At 41.2% G+C, this 22784-nt stretch overlaps 3 protein-coding genes across 5 annotated transcripts in view; 2 read left to right on the top strand and 1 right to left on the bottom strand.

The window, feature by feature from the left end:
* The window catches only part of cabin1 (calcineurin binding protein 1), a 43168-nt gene extending 40074 nt beyond the window's left edge, over window positions 1-3094 (bottom strand). Inside the window, exons 1-7 of the mRNA XM_061072159.1 lie at window positions 2988-3094; window positions 1965-2023; window positions 1708-1800; window positions 1492-1605; window positions 603-737; window positions 268-448; window positions 29-158 (exon numbers count right to left, since the gene is read on the bottom strand). Coding sequence (XP_060928142.1) covers window positions 29-158; window positions 268-448; window positions 603-737; window positions 1492-1605; window positions 1708-1800; window positions 1965-1967 — 656 coding nt within the window. The 5' untranslated portion in view covers window positions 1968-2023; window positions 2988-3094. The remainder of the gene's footprint in view (window positions 1-28; window positions 159-267; window positions 449-602; window positions 738-1491; window positions 1606-1707; window positions 1801-1964; window positions 2024-2987) is intronic.
* Window positions 3095-4738: 1644 nt separating this feature from the next.
* Window positions 4739-6930, top strand: neflb (neurofilament light chain b). 3 transcript variants are annotated; one of them, XM_061072096.1, is made up of 4 exons: window positions 4739-5875; window positions 5999-6123; window positions 6208-6641; window positions 6742-6930. In XM_061072096.1, the coding sequence occupies exons 1-4, from the start codon at window positions 4739-4741 to the stop codon at window positions 6906-6908; spliced, it is 1863 nt and encodes a 620-aa protein (XP_060928079.1). In that variant the 3' UTR covers window positions 6909-6930. The 3 variants fall into 3 exon arrangements, with proteins under 3 accessions (XP_060928079.1, XP_060928078.1, XP_060928080.1); XM_061072095.1 differs by having other exon boundaries at window positions 6730-6930; XM_061072097.1 differs by having other exon boundaries at window positions 4805-5875; window positions 6208-6647; window positions 6751-6930.
* Window positions 6931-16044: 9114 nt separating this feature from the next.
* Window positions 16045-22784, top strand: part of dock5 (dedicator of cytokinesis 5) — a 34653-nt gene continuing 27913 nt past the window's right edge. The window contains exon 1 of the mRNA XM_061071429.1: window positions 16045-16203. Coding sequence (XP_060927412.1) covers window positions 16161-16203 — 43 coding nt within the window. The 5' untranslated portion in view covers window positions 16045-16160. The remainder of the gene's footprint in view (window positions 16204-22784) is intronic.

Raw genomic sequence — 22784 nt, 5'->3', positions numbered from 1 at the left:
GGAGGAATAAAAAGAGAGCCGGCTTCACCATTTCATGAACATCTGCATTGTGTCTCTCTTTAGACATGGCTGCTCCACGAAGATTTTCTCCTTCAGCACCAGGCCTTTAGTGTAACAATGATCCTTCTCGAGGGCTTTGGCGATGAAGTACAAACAGCCTAGAGGAAAGTGCACAGATGACTTACTTCTCTTTCTATACTTCAGTTCTCGTACTGATAATAACAGTGAATACAGAGTAAAAAAAGCTTGTGATGATGTATTACATACAAGTGTAGTCACTGAGTGTGTAAAGAATAGTTATGAGGTTGTCCAGGCAGGGCCAGTGATCTGGGTTACAGTGCAATCCCTCCTCAAAGGCATGTCGAGCCAGAGGAATGCGCACCAGTCGCACAGCAACCTGACCGATTTTATACCACATGTTCACATCAGTGGAATCCAATATAACAGCCTGAGAAAAGAAACAAGAAGAAAATATGGTATGAACATTTAGTGTTATATATATACATATAAATATCAAAAATAAGCATTTCTTTGAACAGAGCAGTGCAATATCAAGAATGATAACTAATCTTTAAACTGACACTGTTTTGTTGTTGTTTTACCTCCAAATAAAACTCCATAGCAGTCTCCAGGTCATCCCGCAATGCAGACATAGTGGCCAAGTTTTTAAACGTGGAGTATTTTAACATCAGTCCAGGATGTTTGAGACCCACCCTCTGATCATCTGAGGGCAGAGCCTACAATAGCAGAGACACATCAAAATTTAAAAACAATCAGTGTAACAGATTCATCTAAAGGCTGTCAAGCAATATAAATAACACACACAGCTGCTGTTTCTGCACAGGGTTTGTGCTTCCATTAAGGTACATTTTAAGTGCATATTGCAAATTTCATTTTAACAGCAAAGCTAAATGTTTGACAATTGATCCGGATTTAAAAGTCAAAGAGCATTGGTGCATCATTGGAGAGAAAACTGAAAAATATGTGGTACGAGAAGTACTTTATAAGGACAAATTTAGAGGATATATATTTAAACAATGGGAGAAAACTAATCATGAGTGAGCACATCTAATCATCTCTCCAAGAACCAAACAAGTGAATTCCTACACAAACAATGTAGCTACAGAAAATAATTGTATGTGCTTTCATACTTTTATTTTAATATTCTTATTACATACAGAATTTCAATGACTGTTCCAAAATGTGAGGAAATGTATTACTGATCAGTATTTTAATGGTTCTGGTTTAAGAGCTAAATGTTACAAATATGAATTATTTGTTTATGTAGGTAAATTAGATTTTTTTTCATATTATATAAACTAGGTATGTTATCAAAGCAGGTGATCCTCCTCACCATATCGAATGGGTGTAAAACTGATTATGTAAGAACACTAATTTGAAGATACACAGCATGTTGTGTCTTCAGCACAGCCATTTAAACAATCATATTTTGTCAGCCTTGATGGGTCCATGCACATTGTGATATTTCACCTCTTTGAGCAGTGGAGTTTTGAGAAGCTCATGATAGGCTTTGCTGGACTCCTCAAACATGTCATGTTTTTGAAGATCTAAAGCTTTGTGATATAAAGCAAAAGCTTCGGCTTCCTGTGGACAAAAGTAAAAAATAACACATTTATTCAACAGAAAAAAATGGATGCGCCAGTGAAGATGACATATATTGCTGATTCATTATTATTTACTCTGTACCTGAGCCTCTTTCGTCTGACTCTTGCTACTTCTCAAGGGGTCTTGAGACTCATCTAAAGCTGCCGCAGCAGCATTCAGTGCTGCTATGCGAATCTGTAAAGAAAAACACAAGAGAAGATGCTAAATCTTTTAGCAAGCAGGTACATCACTCAGGAAGTGGAGCTCGTAAGAGCAGCATAATCCCAGTCTATGATGTGTGATCTAAAACAAAGAGCTATCAAGCTGTGCACTCAACAATAAAACAGAGCAACATATACCATTTTGATATCAGGAAAGCAGAGCTTCCACTCTCACGGTTTGCAGACTGCGACTGGATCTGTAGAAATGAATGGAAACAAGACACAGACAAATAAAAACATGTGAGAAAGAGGGCTAGGTGATAACGTCAGACATTCTATCTAGATAAAAATGTTCGATCAGTTGATGTCAATAATTATTGGGATAAATTCACAGTTAAGTTCAATCAATTTTGTGTTTTACCTCCTCCTCTCTGTCAGAGTTCCCACTTGTTTTAAGTTTTCAGAACCTACCCAGGAGTCATGTTCACATTAGACAGCTCTGTTTAAGAGACTGGTGCTGAGAAGGCTGTATTGAAACTTGTGCTACCAGGTAGCTCACATTACAATCTCATCAAGTCAGTTATAAGATCTGGAGTTATCCTTTAAGTTTAGTTAATAAAATAAAATAAATGAGGCACTGAAGTTGACATTTCAAAGAGAATACATATTATTTGCAGGATATTTGGCCATTTGAATCATGGACAGATTGTTTCCATGACCACAAAAGTACTCTCTATTTCCAGGTTTCCAATGATGGGAACCCTATTGTGTTTCACACGTCATAAGCATCATATAAAACAGACTTTTGTTGTGTTGCTATTCTTCCATTATATATTGTTATCAGGTACCAACAAAGACTGACCCAGGCTGCTGCTGAGTGAAATAAATAAGCCTTTATTCAGCAGAGAAGACAGCGATGCAGCGCAGTGTAGTAATGGTAGACTAGCTCAACTTAGCACGGTGTCAGCCTGGTTAGCTTAGCTCTGCAGCGGGACGGTGCTGCACTTTGTCGGGTGCTGGTGTTCAGCTCCACCGGTGAACAATTCAAACACACCTTCCAGCTGGGGCTACGTGCATTTCACTGAGGAGCTAGCAGCCTCAACTTAGCTCCCAGCTCCCTCCTACCTCAGCTGGCTGACATTAGCTGACCCATCACAGTAGCTGCTAGCATTAGCTCCCGTTTCACCGGCTGACCATCACCTGCAAAGCTCCAGCACTCACCGCTCATTCCCGGGTTCACTGCACTAGCAGCGACGCTATCACTGGAGCACCGGGGCTCGTCCCGTTAGCACTGCGGCCATTAGTGCTGATGAAGCACGAAGCAAGTTTCAAACTTCATTTATTCATCATCCTTTGTTGTTGTCAATGTTAGGAAGCGATTTGCGTCACAGCGACACCCGGTACCCGCCAAGTAGTTAAGTCTTTTCTCATTGGTCAGGACTCTTGTCTGGTGAATTCATGTGACCAATCGAGTGTGTTGATGTTAGGTGAAGGCGCAGCTTCTCACACATGTCACTGAAGAGACACTTACCAACACAGGTATATTAATTTAAGTCACTAAACACATTTTAAATCACATAAATACACCCCAAATAAGACCCCAAATAAATTTTTGAAATCGTATCGTTATAAAATTAATTCAAACCTTTTCATATGTATATTTGCATATTTGAATATTTGCACTACTGCACAAATTGAACATTCATCTGTAAAGATATATATTTAGATGTATATATTTTATTTTCTATTTTAAATTTTTGATATTCTATTTCATTGTTATTTTATTTTATTCTTTTTTATTCTATTTTATACTATTTCTATTTTTATTTTATTTTTTGGGGTTGAAATTACTGAGCATTGCTTAAAGAAAGTGTGTGACCCAAGCATTTCATTGACAGTGACTACTTCATGTTATCTCTGTTCATTTGACAATAAAAATCTTGAATCTTGAATGTATGTTGAATTTTCACGTGTCCAGTTTTCAAATCTGGGAAATGTCGATAACATCATTAGTCAGAATATAAATATTCGCCTTTATTTTTGTATACACACAATGGTAAGAACAAACTGAATTAAATCAGCAGCTTTCATTCAATTCTCACTGTAGTGGGGGGTGGGATATCTGCAGCCTGAACCAATCCATCAATCTATATCTATTTAGAAAGAACGAGTCTATATAAACAATATCATGACTTTTTATTTTGTTCAAAATGTGCTATCATGCAACAACATCTTCTAAAGCTACACTACTTCGACGGCATGAAGGATACAGCCTCAATACAGTCTCTGAGACGTCAGGTCAAATATGTAGTTATTAAGGACTGAATCAATAGATTAGGAATTATTATGTATAACTTGCACGGAAAATAGATGACCACTAGAGGGCGAACTTTAATTATAATAACCATAGTTCTTAGATGTTGTTGCTGACTTTGAGGTGGTTCTTTAATTATTCACAAGGTCTTTCACACTGTTACATCTTCAGCTGAGTTGCTTTGCAGTGACAATGTCATTTAACTTCGATACTGAGATCACAATTATATATTAATATTCTTAATTACAGCAGTTGATGCATTGCAGTGCAACACATTGTCCCCTTCTACAAAAGGTGGTTTTCCTCCCTCCTCCTCCTCCTCCATCATGCTCTCTTTGAGGAGTTTTAACTGTTTAATGACAGAGACTTTATGTCTTTGTCAGGATTTATGTTGGCAAATAGTAACAGTTTCCTGCAGTTTTTAAGGTGTAACTGTAAACTGTCCTCACTGACCCTGTGTGTTGCAGTCTTGTGTTTGTCCACCGCCCATCCCCGCCTCCTCCATCCCGCACACTCACACTCACTCTCACCACACCCCATCTCTTCTTTGGCTGAGACTGGCTGGCTGGCACCGTTATCAATTCCTTCTGTCAGCATGCCTGCAAAAAAAAAAATAGCTTACGTCACAGTCATTACTGGCTCTATAAAAGCCAGAGTAATGCAGATTCACTGTGCAGACAACCCAGCTACATTCCCAGACACAGAGCAGCCTGTCTCTGAAATCATGACTTCCATCGGCTTTGACCCTTATTTTCCTTCCACTTACAAGAGGAAAGTGGCGGTGCGCAGTGCAGGTTATGGAGGAGGTGGAGGAATTGGATCTAGGTCTGCCTACTCCAGCCACTCTGCCCCGATATCTTCCTATGCATCCTCACGCAGAAGTTATCCAGCCTACTCCCGAGTTAACTCCAGCTACTCCTCTGCGCTTTCTGCTCCGGTGTCTGCAGCTGCAACCGAGCTACGCCTTGAGCAAGCAACCCAGGTCAGCTCTGAGTTCAAAACCTTGAGGACCCAGGAGAAGGCTGAGCTGCAGGGCCTGAATGACCGCTTTGTCAACTTCATTGACCGGGTCCATGAGTTGGAGCAGCAGAACAAGTTGCTGGAGACTGAGCTTCTGCTGCTCAGGCAGAGGCAGACAGAGCCATCCAACATCCGAGCCCTGTATGATCATGAGCTCCGCCAGCTCCATGCCGCTGTGGAAGAAGCTCGCCATGAGAAGGAAGCAGCCCAAGATCGCAGGGATGAGATGAAGCATGTGCTGAGAAACCTGGAGAAATGCTACGAGGATGAAGTGATGGGGAGAGCAGAAGCAGAGGGAAGGCTCCTCGATGCCAGACAGGGAACAGATGATGCTGCTCTGACCCAGGCCGTGCTCGAGAAAAGAGTCGGTACCCTGCTGGATGAGCTGGCCTTCCTGAAGCGCCTCTGCGAGAGTGAAATTGCAGAGCTGCAGGCCCAAATACATTACAGCGCTGAGGTGTCGGTGGAGATGGAGGTTGCCAAACCTGACCTATCTGCCGCTCTCCGGGACATCCGGGTGCAGTACGAAAAGCTGGCACAACACAACCTGCAGTCAGCTGAAGAGTGGTTCTGCAACAAGATGAATGTGATGACAGTTGGCTCGGCTCGCAACACTGAGAGCATAAAAAAAGGCAAAGACGAGGCCGGAGAATACCGCCGGCAACTCAAAGCCAGGATGCTGGAGATTGATGCCGGCCGTGACATGAACCATGCCCTTGAAAATCAACTGCAGGAAGTGGAGGAAAAACAGAGTGCTGAGATCTCTGCACTGCAGGTGAGCAACAGAGTGTCATAAATAAATAACTGGGCTGAAAGTTTGAAAATGTAGCTTACTCAGTTGGCAATCATTCCATAATATGCCACTAATATATAATCCCTTTATTTTTTCTCTATACAGGATGCAATAAGTCAGCTGGAGGACGAGTTGAGGGGAAACAAGAATGACATGGCTCGCTATTTGAAAGATTATCAGGACCTCTTGAATGTGAAGATGGCCTTGGATATTGAAATAGCAGCCTACAGGTAAAATATAGTATGATAGATTAATATTTGACTCTTTCCTGTGTTGGGGAACTATCTTCTTTCATGTGTCTCTTATTCCATTAGGAAGCTCCTTGAAGGAGAAGAGAACCGTTTCAATGTGGCGAGCCCCGGGTCCATCAGCGGTTACTCCCAGGCCATGTACGGCGCTCCATCGTATGGAAGAACGCAGATCTCCATGCAGTCTCAGCTGAGCTCGGCACCACCTTACCTGCTGAGCTCCCGCTTTTACTCTCCATCCTTCTCCACAGAGGAGACAATATCTGCAAGCCAAGCACATCAAGCTGAGGCCAGCCCTCCTCAAGAGGAAGAGGAGGAAGAGCAGGTGGAAGAGGAAGAGGAAGAGGTTGAGGATCAGGTGGAAAAAGAAGAAAAGGAGGAGGAAGAGGAGCACGGAGAAGAAGAGAAGGAGGAGGAAGAGGAGGGAGAGGAGCAGGGAGAAGAAGAGGAGGAAGAGATGGAGGAAAAGAAGGAGGGAGAGGAAGAAGCAGATGAACAAGGTGGGTGTAGTAATTATGTTGAACTGTCACATGCACATGTGTAGACGTGAGCTAATTCTAACTTTTAATCCTCCTTAAGGTGATGGAGAGGGGGAAGCAGAGGATGAAGCCAAGGAAGACGAGGCGCAAGGAGGAGAGGAGAACCAACCTGAGGAAGCGGATGATGCTGAGCAGAAGGAGGAAGAGGGGGATGAAGAGGGAGAAAAGAAGGAGGTGGAAACTGAGAAAAAAGAGGTGGTGGAGAAAGCAACAGATAAAAAAGTTTAAATGTACCTGCTTTAAAAAAAGAAAAACACCTGCTAGCTTGCAGCTAAAGGAAATCCGTCACAGAGATGTTGCTGCAACCAAATTAGAATATCTCAAAATAAGTGAACCTCACCTGAATATGATTAATCTGATTGATACATTGCATGTACGCACACATGCATACGGGCAAAGAAACAGCTTAAAAGCGAATCAATTAATTGACAAAAACAGGGTATGTCTGGATTAGAATTTTTGCTTTGTGGTGATTTGTTTGAAAACACCTGTGTGCGTTACTTCCACCAATAACAAGCCTATACAACTTTCTGTTTATGCAATAGCAAGTTTGAAATGCCTTATACTTCAAGTCCCCACTGTGTGACCATGATGTGCTGCCTTGATTTCCAATAAAGCCTTGTCAACCATAGAGTTTGAGCCGAACTTTTCATTTCATGTACATATAGGAACTACTGCAGTTAAGTTTAACAAGAAATTAAAGAGAACAGCAGAAAACAAGCAAATGTAGAGATTTTTAATTCAGTGTCCATTGGGGTAAATGGGAAAAGCACATTGCAGCCAAATGTGCACAGTGGGTTTATACTTATTGATACATCTGATCAGAAGAAAGGGCTGTAGCAAAGTCAGCAAGTCTGGATTGTTTAAAATGAAAAAAATAACACACATAAACAACAGCTAATGAAACATGAAATCCCTGGATCACTTTCAGACAGAATTAAACTTCACAACGTCGACATGATATACCAATAAAGCCTCATTATATTTCTCTCGACTCTGCAAAACCCAAGTCTGGTCTGAAAGAGGTGAATTGCAGTCTTTATCTCAAGTCAGCAGGTCGTCCCTGTCCCATTCTGCGCCTGTGTACAGTCTCCTGTGCGATCGCTGGAGCTGACACCGGTGTTTTTCTCCTGCTGCCTCACCCTCGTCCACCCCACTGTCCATAAATCAGGCCGCATTGAAACCTTTATGACTCAGCTAGTCTGCTGCACCAAAGAATCTGGCCAAGTGTCAACTCACACAGGACAGCAATAGAGAGAGAGAGAGAGAGAGAGGAAGAGAGTAATTTCATGATTTCATTAGGGGAGAGGAGGAGAGAGATTGAGGACAAATCAGGGGGAGAGAGAGAGAGCGAGAGAGAGGGAGTGAAGTGCTAACTGCACTAAACCTTGAAAGAGACGTTTTTTTACTCAACAAAGTGGTGGAGAGGCCAGGGGCTTCCTTCAGGCACTTGCAGAGATTCAATCCCTGTCACACAAATAATGAAGCCCAAGCACACAAACACACACACACACACACACACACACACACACACACACACACACACGCACACACACGCACACACACACACACACACACACACACACACACACACACACACACACACACACACACACACACACACATGCACTCGTTATGCCTCCTCTCCATCTAATAATAATTGTAACACATGCTAATAACTGCACTTTTTTGCACATGGGACTTGTTCTAGCCAACCTTGCATGTGTCAAGGCAATGCCCTAAACTCTATGCATTCTGCTGCTCCTCACCCCCCCCTCCATCCTTCATGTCCTCAGTTAACCCCGCCTGGAGCTAGACTACATTATCGTCCTCCTTCTGTTGCTGCCGGCTGCTACAGTATGAGACCAGAGCCAGTCCAGCAGAGCACTCAGTTTAATCATTAGAAACGCTGCTTTGCATTGAATTTGGCTCATCTTACAAACACCTCTCACCAATGGAACAGATATCAATATTGCAAATGTTTCCTTATTGATTGAAAGTGCACTAATGATATAATGCTGAGAGCAGAGAGAATGCTGAAGCATGTGATAGAGCACCGCATAATACCAACTGTAAACCACCATCAGGATGTATAGATACTCCCTCAGGTGCGCATGTGTATCACTGGTGTTGCATACAGTTAGGGGAGGCTTGCAGGGGTGTGTGTGTGTGTGTGTGTGTGTGTGTGTGTGTGTGTGTGTGTGTGTGTGTGTGTGTGTGTGTGGGGGTGTGTGTGTGTGTCTCAGGGCACAGTGGGACACAGATCCCCTGCAAACATAGCATATCAAAGCAAATGCTGTATTATTTTGAATCACCTTTCAACCCTCAGATATTGAGTTTCCCCACCTATTTTGAGATGTGACCAGGCCGGTATATAAATCTCATAACTCTCTGCCTCTTGTGGGCACACACTATGTCAGAGGCACAGAGGCCCATCACTGAGAAACACTGAGACTCACCAAGACATCCAATATGCATCACTCGTTTGATGGAAAACAAAAAGCTGAAGATGCAGCAGGAGACTTCAGCAGCAGCTGGGATTCTTGTAAAAAGATAGAACAGATCCAAGTGACAGAAATGTATATTCACCTTAAAACAGATTTGATTAGTTATAGTGGATATACTTCTGCGTTTCATTCTTACCTTCAGAATGATTTTAACAAAAAACATATTAAATTTCATGGCTGGCATGTTTTAAAAACCACACCTAAATATTTCAAGATTCATGATTTAAAACGTTCTTATCCAATAATGCAGACATTAATAGAAACACTGGTCACTGGTGTATGGAACACAATACATTAAAAAATAGTCTATCTAGACACAAGATATTAACCAGAATATGATTTCAGAAATGACAAATGCTGTATAGTAAGGCAAGGAAATGTATACAATTAATTATTTTATTTTATTTTTAGCATTCAAATACACACAATCATAGAGTGCATCTTTGTGCAGCACTTGCTCTATCATACATCCTAACAACCATCAGGGGCAATTTTGGAGTTTAGTGGACATGCAGAATGGGGAAGACTGGCATCGAACCACTGACCTTCTGGTTAGTGGACGACCCTATATAGTTTCCCATTCAAAATGGAGAAAGCTGCACTGCCAGTCCCGGCCCCCTCCTGGAGTTTGGGTTAGGATAAGCTTTCCATTACAACAAATGCATATTACATTTCAGGAGGATACAGATACAATGAAACATGGATTATGTCCGAAATCTGATCTGCAATTCTGAGAAACAGCAGCTGCTTGTTATTTAGTTTTGCAGTCAGGCCCACATGACAACATTTAAGTTTGTAGCTAAGTTTGTTTTACCCTGATGTAGAGACCAGCACAAGAAAACATTTATTTATATTCATTAGTTTGAATCATTAGTAGGGGACTACATTAAACAAACAGAGTTAATGCTCTGCGTGTCTTTGGGGGAGATTATCTCTTCTTCACCTTGAGGGAAACACTTGTCCTCATTATGTTATTTTTAATTATGGGTGCGGCACGTGCACTCCTCTCAGGCTGTTGTCCAGACCGCAGACACGTCTGGTCACGCTGCAGTCCGCCTCTCAGCCTGTCACATGGCCCACCCTTTGTTTCCACAGAGAGAAAAGGTAGTCTCAGATAAGAGTTGTGGCTCCCTCTGCTGATCTCAGGGAGCCACCTAATTAAAAGCCTCTGTCAAACGAGCCTTTGCATGGGCCCCGCAGACAGAAGACATCAGACTGTTTCATTTAAAGATATGGCACTCTGCCTCTAAAAATAGGTAATTGCTTCACCTGGGGTGCAAACCCAACGCTGTGTTACAGAGAATGCTTCAGTGAGTCAGATGGAGACAAATGTGGGGATGGGGGGGGGGGGGGCCTCAGGGCACATCCTTGCTCATGCATCACAACCTTGAAATTAGATATTAAGATATAAATATGGTCACCCCAGCAAACCTGCAGAAGACTGGTGCTGTAATCACGTTCATTAACACTAAGTCATGCTGACGGCGTTTCTTCAGGCTGCGAATCTCTCACAAATAAAACATGCAAAAGATGAATCACAATAAGTGTTCAAAAATCTGTTCTGTAATAGAAGTGAATAAAAAAATATGAATGGCTTGCTTCATCGCCCAGTCAACACAGTGACACATGTGATATATCAGACTTCATGCAGCTAGAACTAGAAAAACACATTCTATAAAAGCAAAAAAAAAAGTTTGGATTTGACTTCCTGCGACAAAAGTTAAATGCAAATCAACTGCCACAGGATGTCGAGTCTTTGTCCACAGATAGTGCATTGACCTATCAACACGACAGCTCAGCTATTACCTGATTCTGCTGCATGAGAGCATGAGAGCCAGGTGGATGCTGAGCCCCCTTTTGCCTCTGCATCCTGAAGTCCTGGCAGCCGACCCATAAATCCATTAGGCCTTTAGTCTTCTGTTGTCTCACCTCGGAGGGAGCTACGACCGGCGTTTAGAGCCCTACCTCTCAAAGGCATTTCAAGTCTCGTACAGCTCCTTGCATTATGTGGATGGCTTTGGCTCAGGAGGTAGAGTGGGTTGGTCGTTAATCAGAAGGTCGGTGGGTCTGATCCCCAGCTCTTCTTGTGTGTCCTCATCCTTAAGATGTCCCTCAGTCTGTGAATGGGCGGATGTGATTTGTAGAAAAAAGATGGTTGTTACCAGTAGAATAGTGCTATATATGCAGTCCATTTACCATCACGGTTCACTGGCCTTGGTAATGTTCGCCATTGAATAACAGTGCAGGCAGGTCAAGGTTAATTTATATGCTACATTTCACACGGATGCTAGGTGTGCTTCATCTTCGAGCATCCCATAAAAGCAAAGCACACACACAGAGAGAAGAAGGGAGAGGCACATGCAGTCAAGCATGTACGCACACAAACACTAATCAAATGCGTTATAGTGCAAGGAGGTGGAGGGTAGGGGGGAAAAGTATTATTATTTCAGTATTCTTTTTAAATGAGCATTTATATGTGTGTATGTTTGGTGACACACCTACCTACCTACTTACCTACCCATACCTACCTATCTAGCTCCTAAATAACTACCCACCTACCCACCTACCTACCTACATACCTACCTACCTACCCATACCTACATACCTAGCTCCTAAATAACTACCTACCTACCTAGTCCCTAACTACCTACCTACCTAGTCCCTAAATAACTACCCACCTACCTACCTACCTACCCATACCTACCTACCTAGCTCCTAAATAACTACCTACCTACCTAGTCCCTAAATAACTACCCACCTACCTACCTACACCTACCTAGCTCCTAAATAACTATCTACCTACATACCTACCTACCTAGGTCCCTAAATAAGTATCTAGCTCCTAAATAACTATCTACATACATATCTACCTAGTTCCCTAAATAAGTACCTACCACCTACCAGTACATACCTAGCTCCGAAATAACTACCTACCTACCAGTGCCTATTTACCTACCTACCTAACCACCTACCTTTCTCCATACAAAACACCCAGAGAGAAGATGGGAGAAGCACACGCAGTCAAGCATATAAGCACACAAATTGCTCTAGAGTGCAGGGAGTTGGGGGGTATGAAGCAAATGCATTATTATTTCAGTTTTCATTTTAAATGTTCATTTATATGTGTGTTTGTTTGGCCACACACTGAGGAGACCTTAGGCAAAGTAAACAGGATAAACTTGTTTCAGGACAGACGCAGCATGCAGCTTCATCTTTTTTTTATCAACCTCTTACCTCCTTGCATATCTATCTATCTATCTATCTATCTATCTATCTATCTATCTATCTATCTATCTATCTATCTATCTATCTATCTATCTATCTATCTATCTATCTATCTATCTATCTATCTATCTATCTATCTATCTATCTATCTATCTATCTATCTATCTATCTATCTATCTATCTATCTATCTATCTATCTATCTATCCATCCATCCATCCATCCATCCATCCATCCATCCATCCATCCATCCATCCATCCATGATTGCACATCCATGTGCATGGTTTTTTGCACATAGGTGATACATTTATTTTTTTACATCTTTTCTTTTAAAAGCTGATTGAATGCCTAATATGACGCGACACAATCAGATCTAAATGAGATGTGTGTGGATTTCCTGCAGAGGCTCAGGTTCTCGACTCCAATTATGGAACGTTCAACTCCAGATGAACTTGAGTTCAACTTTGCTTGTTAAAGATGTCCCACACACTAAAACAATGCATGCAGACACACACCCATGACCATGACACTGCCACCTGAATTTAATGATTTATCTTTAATGATTCTGTGGGGAGAAGAGTCAAGAGTTGTTTTATTGAGGCAGACATTTCAAACACGGTGTCACAGCATTATCTATCACACGCCAGTCTTTTATATGCAATAGCACAATGCAGTCAGGTGATGGCAATATTGTATTCCTTTTTAGAGTTTTGATTTTTTCAACTTCTAATAACTTTTCACTTTTGAAATGACTTGTGTGAGATTCTGCAAAAGGACTGAGGAGAATCAGGGGTGATAAAAGCCCAAGCATACCAGAGGACCCCTATTCAACTAAATTCAAATACACAGTGAGCTCCTACAGCTCAGCCAGAAGTAGGTCACTGTAATCTTGGGTATAGCAGCTCAAGTCCTATTACCTTAAAAATCCTACATGTAGTTACAGATTACACCTCATTTAGCAGATTTTTCAGGATGTGCTCAATCAATGTGAATTTCTTTGGTCGCTTAAGATCTGTCAAATGTGTCCCAGAAAGAAAAGATTTTTGTGTTTGTTGTTGGGAAAACATAAGCCCATAAGGCACATGAGGTTATGTTTTCACCTTTGTACATTTGTTTGCTGGTTTGTTTGTCAGCAAGATTACGTACTGACTAAAGTATGGATAACCACAGAACAGGGGGTTGGATCCGGAAATCCACTTCCTTTACATTCACATTAGATGGTGAGTTAGGATGTTTTACAACATTTTGTTGATTTCTCAGAGAATAATTAATGGATCTTGATAAAAGAAATCAGGCATATTTGGGGAACCTAAGAGCGTGTGCCATTTGTTGCACATCCAGATAAAAATCCGGATTTAGATCATTTAAATGTGGTTTCATGGGGGGACAGTTGGGCCTTGACAGAGGTATGCACTCTGCTGTGCGTCATTCTAGTTTGTCATTATTTGCAAGCAGAACTTTTAGAATTTCAATCCTCCCATTTAAGTTTTAGCCTTTAAAAAGTCAGTCACAATGCTGTTTAGCATTTTCCATTTGTTTAATAGCTATATCCTGCAAAATAACACAATTCTATTTGATTTTTTAGTCAGACCCTGTTGTGTTTTGTTGTGTTGTGTTATGGAAAAGCTGTATTTTAAAGCAGCCACAACACACTAGATGGAAAAAACTGACATCAATCCGTCAAAGGTGAACAACAACATAAGCAGTGGATGGCTGAACATTATTGACAGCACCATTTGGCTGACCAGTTGCGTCAGAACACACACACACACACGCACACACACACACACACACACGCACACACACACACACACACACAAACCATGGGTAAACAGAAGGCTAAGTGGGCAACCAGGTCTCGGCTAGCAGCTGTAAATTACTTCAGGGACAAAGGGCGCTGAGCTTCAATTATGATATACTGACCATGATTAAATGACATTTAAATTAAAGCCAACTGTCTTATTAGTGGATTCCAACACAATCGTTTCTGCCCGTTTACTTTTCCATACAATTACTTGTGTTGCTTGTAAGAAACAGTCTGTGTGGTTAATTAAAACACATACTTATTTTTTAATTAAAATGCCTCAGGACGACAGGCCCAGTTATGCTCCCTCATATGTACCACTATAGGGGCTCATTGAAGTCAGCCAGAGTGTGCAGCATTCATAGAGTTGGCAATTCAACCTCATTTTAGATAAAAACAATAACCTGGTTATAATTTATTAACGACACACCAGTTGATTTATAGCTAGGGTTCACAATAATTAAACCCTCCTCCACGTTGTCACATGTGTGGTTGTTGAACTGCATGAGGAGTCCTTGAAGCAATACGAGGGCCAGTCCACTCAGTCTCACTGTAATTTCTCTGAATTCAATTTTAGCTCATTGGAGGATTTATGAGCAATTATTACAGCTATCGATTGACTGGTGTCTGGGGCAAAATAGCTTCTTGGAGACGACCCCCTGATGAAATGAAGTTTGTGTGTTTGTGTGTGTGTGTGTGTGTGTTTGTGTGTGTGTGTGTGTGTGTGTGAGTGTGTGTGTACTTGTAGGCATAGACCTTACAGAGTGAGAACAGTTTTGGAAAGTGAGGATATTTTGGCTTTGGTTGTTAGAGGGTTAAGACTTGGTTTTAGGATTAGGGTTACAATTAAGTTTAGGTTAGGGTTATGGTAATAGTTAGGTTTAGAATTAGGTTTAGGTTAGGGTTAGAATTAGGTTACGGTTTGGGTTAGAATTAGGTGTAGATTAGGGTTAGAATAAGGTTCTGGTAAGGGTTAGATTAGGGTTAGAATAAGATTTAGGTTAGGGTTAGAATTAGGGTTATATTGGGGTTAGAATTAGGTTTAGGTTAGGGTTAGAATTATGTTTTGGTTAGGGTTAGAATTAGGTTCAGAATAAGGTTTGGATTAGGGTAAGAATTATGTTTTATTTAGTTTTAGAATTATGTTTAGGTTAGAATTATGTTTTGCTTAGGGTTAGAATTATGTTAAGTTAGAGTAAGAATTATGTTTAGGTTAAAGTTAGAATTATGTTTAGGTTAGAGTAAGAATTATGTTTAGGTTAGGATTAGAATTATGTTTAGGTTAGAGTAAGAATTATGTTTAGGTTAGGGTTAGCATTATGTTTAGATAAGAGTTAGAATTATGTTTAGGTTAGAGTAAGAATTATGTTTAGGTTAAAGTTAGAATTATGTTTAGGTTAGAGTAAGAAATATGGTTTGATTACGGTTAGAATTATGTTTGGTTAGAGTTAGAATTATGTTTTGGTTAGAGTTAGAACTATGTTTTGGTTAGGGTTATAGGATTATGTTTAGGTTAGGGTTAGAATTATGTTTTGGTTAGGGTTATAGGATTATGTTAAGGTAAGGTATTTATTTGTGATGGTTAGGGTTAGGGTTAGGGGCTGGCACATGCATTATGCCTATGAGTGTCCTCACTAAGATAAGAATGTGTGTGGGAGTGTCTCTGTATGTCTGTGTGTGTGTGTGTGTGTGTGTGTGTGTATGTATGTGTGTGGTGGTAGTGTGGTTCACGCCTCTCCCCCCTCTCCTCACCCACAGCCGTGTTTGCCCCCCCACTCCTCCCCTCCTCCCCTCCCCGCACGGAGTTTCATGATGGCGGAACTGTAGCCCTCGGTACGAGCAGGAGGTAACGCGCCGCCCGTCCCTCGGTTAACTACAACTGTACATAGTTAATTTATTATAATCCCGCCAGCTCCACCACCACCATCGTTTCACCCTCCTCGCAATGACCCGCTGGATTCCCACCAAGAAAGAGAAGTACGGAGTCGGTAAGTTGCGGCTGCGAGACTTTTTGGAGAGAGCCCAGCGAGTTACTGAGGGAACTAAACTTCAGGAGGAGAACGGGACCGAGTGAAGTTAGGACTCTGTTGTTGTTGTTGTTGTTGTTGTTGGTCCCGAGGTGTGAGGAGGTTTGCTGCCCGGGTTCACTCAACTTCCACTTCTCACAACCTCCTGTGTGTTGTGTCAGGGAGACACATGTTGAATAAGACATGAGTTGTGCTGCTGTCCTGAAGTGGAGGGGAGGAAAACATGTGCAAAGCAAAAAGAAGCCAAGAGTTCAAGGAGCATTCCAGTCGTTGTTGCTCTCAGGCTGCCTGAGCTGACTTGCTGGAGTTCCTGTGGACTGACGTGAAGCCCCCCTAAGCTGGAAGGTCCCTCAAAGTCCCCTGGAGGATCCTGTAGGACCCCCACATGGGCCTCAGAGACCCTGGGTCCTCCAGGGGGATTAGCTGTACTCTTAGAGCTCCCCTGCACCAGGGTGTAGGAACCACTGTGGACAGCAACTAATCGTATCTACAGTATGTATTCCTTCATAGAGCTAGTCACTTTGGTCAAAGAGTGTATCTAGATAAGGATTTTCATTCCAATCGATATCTGTATTCCTTTTAAGTTGAAAGTCAGATTTTGGCTCCTGGGGGAACGACAAACACAACATTGTTCAGATCTGAGGTGGATCATCGACATATTAAACCTCCTCATTGTGCTGACACAATGCATACGCCTTACATTGTCTTTTTCTTTATTGCTATTTATGAAAATTATATTCTGATGATTATCAATATTGTTGTATCGCTCCCCGGCCTAGATCCTTCCAACTTTATAGAGCAGCTGTTTTTTTTTAACTCCCAACAAGCTGACTTGCTGGAGTTCCTGTGGACTCACGTGAATCCCCCCTGAGCTGGAAGGTCCCTCAAAGACCCCTGGAGGATCCTGTAGGACCCCACATGGGCCTCAGAGACACTGGGTCCTCCAGGGGGATTAGCTGTACTCTTAGAGCTCCCCTGCACCAGGGTGTAGGAACCACTGTGGAGAGCAACGAATCATAACTTCAGTATGTCTTCCTTCATAGAGCTAGTCACTTTGGCCAACGATTGTATCTAGATAAGGATTTTCATACCAATCGATATCTGAAGTTATCACGATTAATGCCAGATAATCATTCCTTTTAAGTTGAAAGTCAGATTTTGGCTCCTGGAGGAACGACAAACACAACATTGTTCAGATCTGAGGTGGATCATTGACATATTAAACCTCCTCACTGAGCTGACACAATGCATACGCCTTACATTGTCTTTTTCTTTATTGCTATTTATGAAAATTATATTCTGATGATTATCAATATTGTTGTATCGCTCCCCGGCCTAGATCCTTCCAACTTTATAGAGCAGCTGTTTTTTTTTAACTCCCATCAAGCTGACTTGCTGGAGTTCCTGTGGACTCACGTGAATCCCCCCTGAGCTGGAAGGTCCCTCAAAGACCCCTGGAGGATCCTGTAGGACCCCACATGGGCCTCAGAGACACTGGGTCCTCCAGGGGGATTAGCTGTACTCTTGGAGCTCCACTGCACCAGGGTGTAGGAACCACTGTGGAGAACAACGAATCATATCTATGTCTTCCTTCATAGAGCTAGTCACTTTGGCCAAAGAGTGTATCTAGATAAGGATTTTCATACCAATCGATATCTGAAGTTATCACGATTAATGCCAGATAATCATTCCTTTTAAGTTGAAAGTCAGATTTTGGCTCCTGGGGGAACGACAATCAGAATCAGAAAGTATTTATTGCCAAGTAGGTTTACACCTACCTGGAATTTGCTTTGGTTATTGGTGCATACAATGAACATAGAAACATAAAAACACAATAAATACACCACACATAAACAAACACAACACTGTTCAGATCTGAGGTGGATCATTGACATATTAAACCTCCTCACTGAGCTGACACAATGCATACGCCTTACATTGTCTTTTTCTTTATTGCTATTTATGAAAATGATATTCTGATGATTATCAATATTGTTGTATCGCTCCCCAGGCCTAGATCCTTCCAACTTTATAGAGCAGCTGTTGTTTTTTTTAACTTCCAACAAGGTGTGGCTCCACCACCTGTGAATCTGTGCTAGTTTGTGGGCTTGCAAACTTCCCGTGCATGCGTGTGCACGCTATCAGGTAGACCTCCACACCCTCAAGGTAAATCAGCACAACTGCTGGCTCAATCCCCTCTGTGGTTTACTGCATTGACTTTACAGTCAGTGCAGGCTGGCTGGTCATCAGTTACCATTCTGACTCACCCCGGAGCTTAAAGCTACAGACACTTGCACACACACTGGGTGTCATGGTCTGCAGTAGATGTGTTAAACTTAATACGCCCAGTAGACAGGGTTCTTCTGTTGTGGAGTGTAGGTGAGAATCAGAGGCCCGACACTGAAAACACCTCGGCTGCATTCTCACCTGGATCCTCTCGTTGACTTCATCTCAGGTTTTACAGAAAGGGATTTGGGCTTTTTCTTTGCTGTTGTGACTCAGCAATATTTTGAACACACATGTTCCGGTTGATATGTACCAGTGTGCAGTAGAGACACCTCCCTTTTGGTCATATATGTCCTGGTTTTAGCAGCTGCTGGTGAGGATTTTTTTTTGTGTTAATCCTTTTGGATGGCATTCAAAACAGTTACACTGCCTGATTCTGTCGACTGAGCTCTTCTCCTGTCACTCACCTCAGAAACAGGGCACGAGTCACTTACATTGTGCTTAATCCTTAAAATGCCATCGGACCCTGTACCAGGTTTTTACATTTTTAATCCGATTAGTCAAGCCAGGCTGTGCTCGAGTACAGGCAACTACATTTGGGGATGACAGAGGAGATCACTAGCTTCCAGATCATATCAGTTATATCATGCTAGCTAACAGGGAAATGTGGATATGGAGCTTAAGATAGCACAATCTCTTATGGTGAATTTGTGACACCATTATAATAGGATAGCTCCCTAATTTTCAAGCACTGCACCAGAGGCTGAAATGAGGCAGTGAAATCATCAGGTGAAGAACATGTGCAGTCCTTGGTTAGTTTATTGCAGTTATACATTATTTTTGTCCATAATGGCATCCTGCAACTTTATTCAATTTCAGGTCAAGGCTTTTTTATTAAGCGGTCGTGTAAATGCTGACATGATTTTTAACAGATCCAAGATAAAGCCCCCCACCATTTTCTTTGACAGCCTGCGTGAACCTTCCACATTTATGGCCCACAGATGTCCGGACTGAAGAACAGTGATCAAGGGAAAGGAATTTTAGAGGTGTTGGGCAGTTTTACTGCATATGTAAGAAAAGTTGTTTTAAGCCTTTTGGGGCTCCAGAGGGAGCTCTGTGAAGTTTGATAAATCACCTCAAGTAATGTCACTGAATTCAGCGTTGGCTGAAGCTGTAGATTATAAATTGGCAAATTAAAAACAAATTGATCCAGAGTAAGAAAGTGACCTGACTGGTATAGCTGGCTCCTCAGTTCTGCTTTAGGCTTGAGGCTACACAAGCATCCGATAGCATTGTGGGTAATGGCAGATTCATAGCTTCTGCAACCACCAGGCTGATAAGGTCCGCTGTGGTCATCAAAATATGAATGTTGTCATCCGACCACATCTGCTAGAGTATGCAAGGATGTGGTCTGTGACCTCTGAGATTGAAATTTTAAAGTACCGTCAGCCCCTAAAGGTTCAGTTTGTAGAATTTAGTGGTGAATGTGTATGTTGCACCTGAATACCACTCACCTCACCCTCCCCTTCCAAACATGAACAAGTGTTTCTACTCCTCTGGTAGCCTTCAGTTGTCATAAAAACTCAAAAGCTGTTTAGTTTGTCAAGTTTGGACAACTGCAAAAAAACGTGACGGCCTCTGTAGAGAGGACCCTCTTTAGATTTATGTGTAAAGTATTTAAAAGGGCACATTCTAGGGTAAAAGAAACCACAATGCGTACAATTTAGATCATTACACACAAGTGAAAACAGCACTAGAATTAATTTGTATAGAATTTCTGCCAATAGATCCCTTTCACCTACATCTTACACACTGAACCTTAATGTAAGTCCCAGGTCTTCGTAAGGACGAAAAAGGTGTGGAATGAAAAAGGACATATATCTGGTCTTGTTGTATAGATTTTCATCCCTTATCCAAAACCTGTATCTTTAGTCTGACAAGTTTACAGATAATGCTAAATAATGTGCTGTATATTGCCTTTTTAAAATTCCCAACAAATTCTAAATTCACACCTGCTTCTTTGCCCTCATTTAAAAAAATCTAAATCTTTGGGTTCTCCTCAACAATGTGGAGTGTTAGTGTGGGTACGCTGGAGATATCAGGTTTCTGCATGTTTCAGTTGGACCATGATTGGCTACCGAACTAGTTGCGATGTTATAAATCCTCCTCCCACATAAACATCATATAAGCTCAGATTTAAAGTGCGTGCAGCGAAACGTTGTCCTTTCAGCAGATGAAGGTGAAGACGAGCTTCCACTGACAACGTTTGCACAAACATCATTCTGCATTATATACTCTGGGAATATGATAAGTGAATATGAAAAAGACATGTCTGAGTGGAAGAGGACCTGTGATATGTAATTGTTCAAATTATTCATGAGATTTACTTGTTGTGTAATATCGTATATAGATTGTACTGTACTGTTGTGATTAGAAAGCCTTATAATACTTATCAAGCAGTACTGCTGAATCTTGCTCGTCCACAGTCTCGTGGGAACTCTGTTTCAATTGCTCAACCACAACTTCCACTTTGTGAAATTATGCAATGAATAGTAAATGAGTTTCCTTAAAACGAAAAGCAACTGTAATTTGATCTCTGTTAAAGTCTGCATGGGCGTGAAAAAAAAAATCTTAAGCCCATTGGTCCAAATCTTCACATCCTTGATAGTTCATCTTGGATGTCTGATGATTAGTGTTGACCTTGATCTCAGTCGACAGTTTTGATTGCACTGACCAGATGGTTTGTCACTCACCTTTAAAACTTGATTTCAGAATAATTCTTTTAATTCTTTAAGGACTGTGGAACTTCTTTCATTTAGATAACACAAATTTCCCTTCTGTTGAAGCAGGGTTTTAAACAGAATTTAAATCTGAGCCCATACTGGTCTTATCAGCTGGAGCTCTGTTTTAAGAGCTACAGATCATCCTGGCTGTCTAGACAGTGGAGAAGAGGCGAAAGACGTGCCTGTGGAGAATTGGCTCAAAAACCAACATTAATAGACTTGCTTTTTACCTAATGATTCTTGTAGAGATACCATACCTCTCCCTACTTTCTTAGCCTTCGAAATTAGTCGTCTAATACGCACTGATACACAGGTTTTATAAGATATGAGTTGAACATCACTGAAATAGCTGAGGACCTGAACATATGCAAAGCTCTAATCAGGTTTGATTTAATACCTGTCTCCATTTGGTTTGAAGTGTAATACAGTGTTTTCTATTGGGTTTTTAGTTTTTAAGTTTAGTTTGTTAAAGGATTTTCTTTTTGTACTTCTTCGGTACATATAAATGATAGGTTTTGAGTTTGTTTGTGCTGCTGCTGCATGGCACATGTGAGGTTATGTTTCCATTGCTGTTTGTCTGACTGTAAGCAGAGTTACACAAAAACTACTAAACCAATTGTATTAAAACTTACTGGAAGGGTAAGGTATTGGCATGAAGTTTCAGAGCAGATTCTATTAAGGGTGATGTCCAGGCAAATTATTTTTCCCTTATATAGACAGGAAGTGTTATATAAGTGTTATGTCAAATTTTCAACAAAAATGCAGAAATTTCCATGGGAAAAAATCCGGCATATGAGTGCTAATATAAGAATGAACATGTAAAATTTGGTGCAATTCTGATAATCTGACATTGATCTGGATTTTATGAATCAGAATATGTATTTTTGCGGAAGGTAATCTTTATTCAGTTACTCTACGGTAACAGAGAGAGAATGGATACTTTGCCTGTGTTTTATATGTTAGCGGTGGGCAAAACTTGTCTGTGTACGTTATGTGTCTGATCTCAACACCTTGTATAAGGATATGGTTATAAAGTGACCAATCAGCCTTGGTGGAGGTATAGTGCTCTCTGAGTACCCTTTTAACTTATTTCATGTTATAGACGGAAGGTTTTTCATCTGAGAATCAGAATGAATTAAGTGTTCCCATCTTTCTCTACAGTTGTTTGTTCAAGTAGAGATGTTCTAGTTCCATTTTTCTCTTCCTGATACCTGGAGTCGAAACTCAGTAGCGATCTCAAACCAGTGCATTTGAGAAAATTACAACTTACATAAAATATTTTAACATTTTAATGCTAGTAACCTTTTATGGAAGTGATTAGTGATTATTGCCTATTGCTATTGTTGTAACATGGTACACGTTGCAGTTTTATTTGTGGGACTTTCCAGCGTCAAATTATAGCAAATAGCTGATTTTAGCTAACTCTGAAATCAGGACTTGTCAGTGGTAGTACAGTTATTTTGGAATAGCAAAGAAGGGATTTATGGATAAAACTAATATAATTCAAAGGCATGGTACAGGAGCGATTTGCAT

The sequence above is a fragment of the Limanda limanda genome, chromosome 5 (assembly GCF_963576545.1).
Source record: "Limanda limanda chromosome 5, fLimLim1.1, whole genome shotgun sequence".
NCBI lineage: Eukaryota > Metazoa > Chordata > Actinopteri > Pleuronectiformes > Pleuronectidae > Limanda > Limanda limanda.
This window is presented reverse-complemented; position numbering and strand designations above follow the sequence as displayed.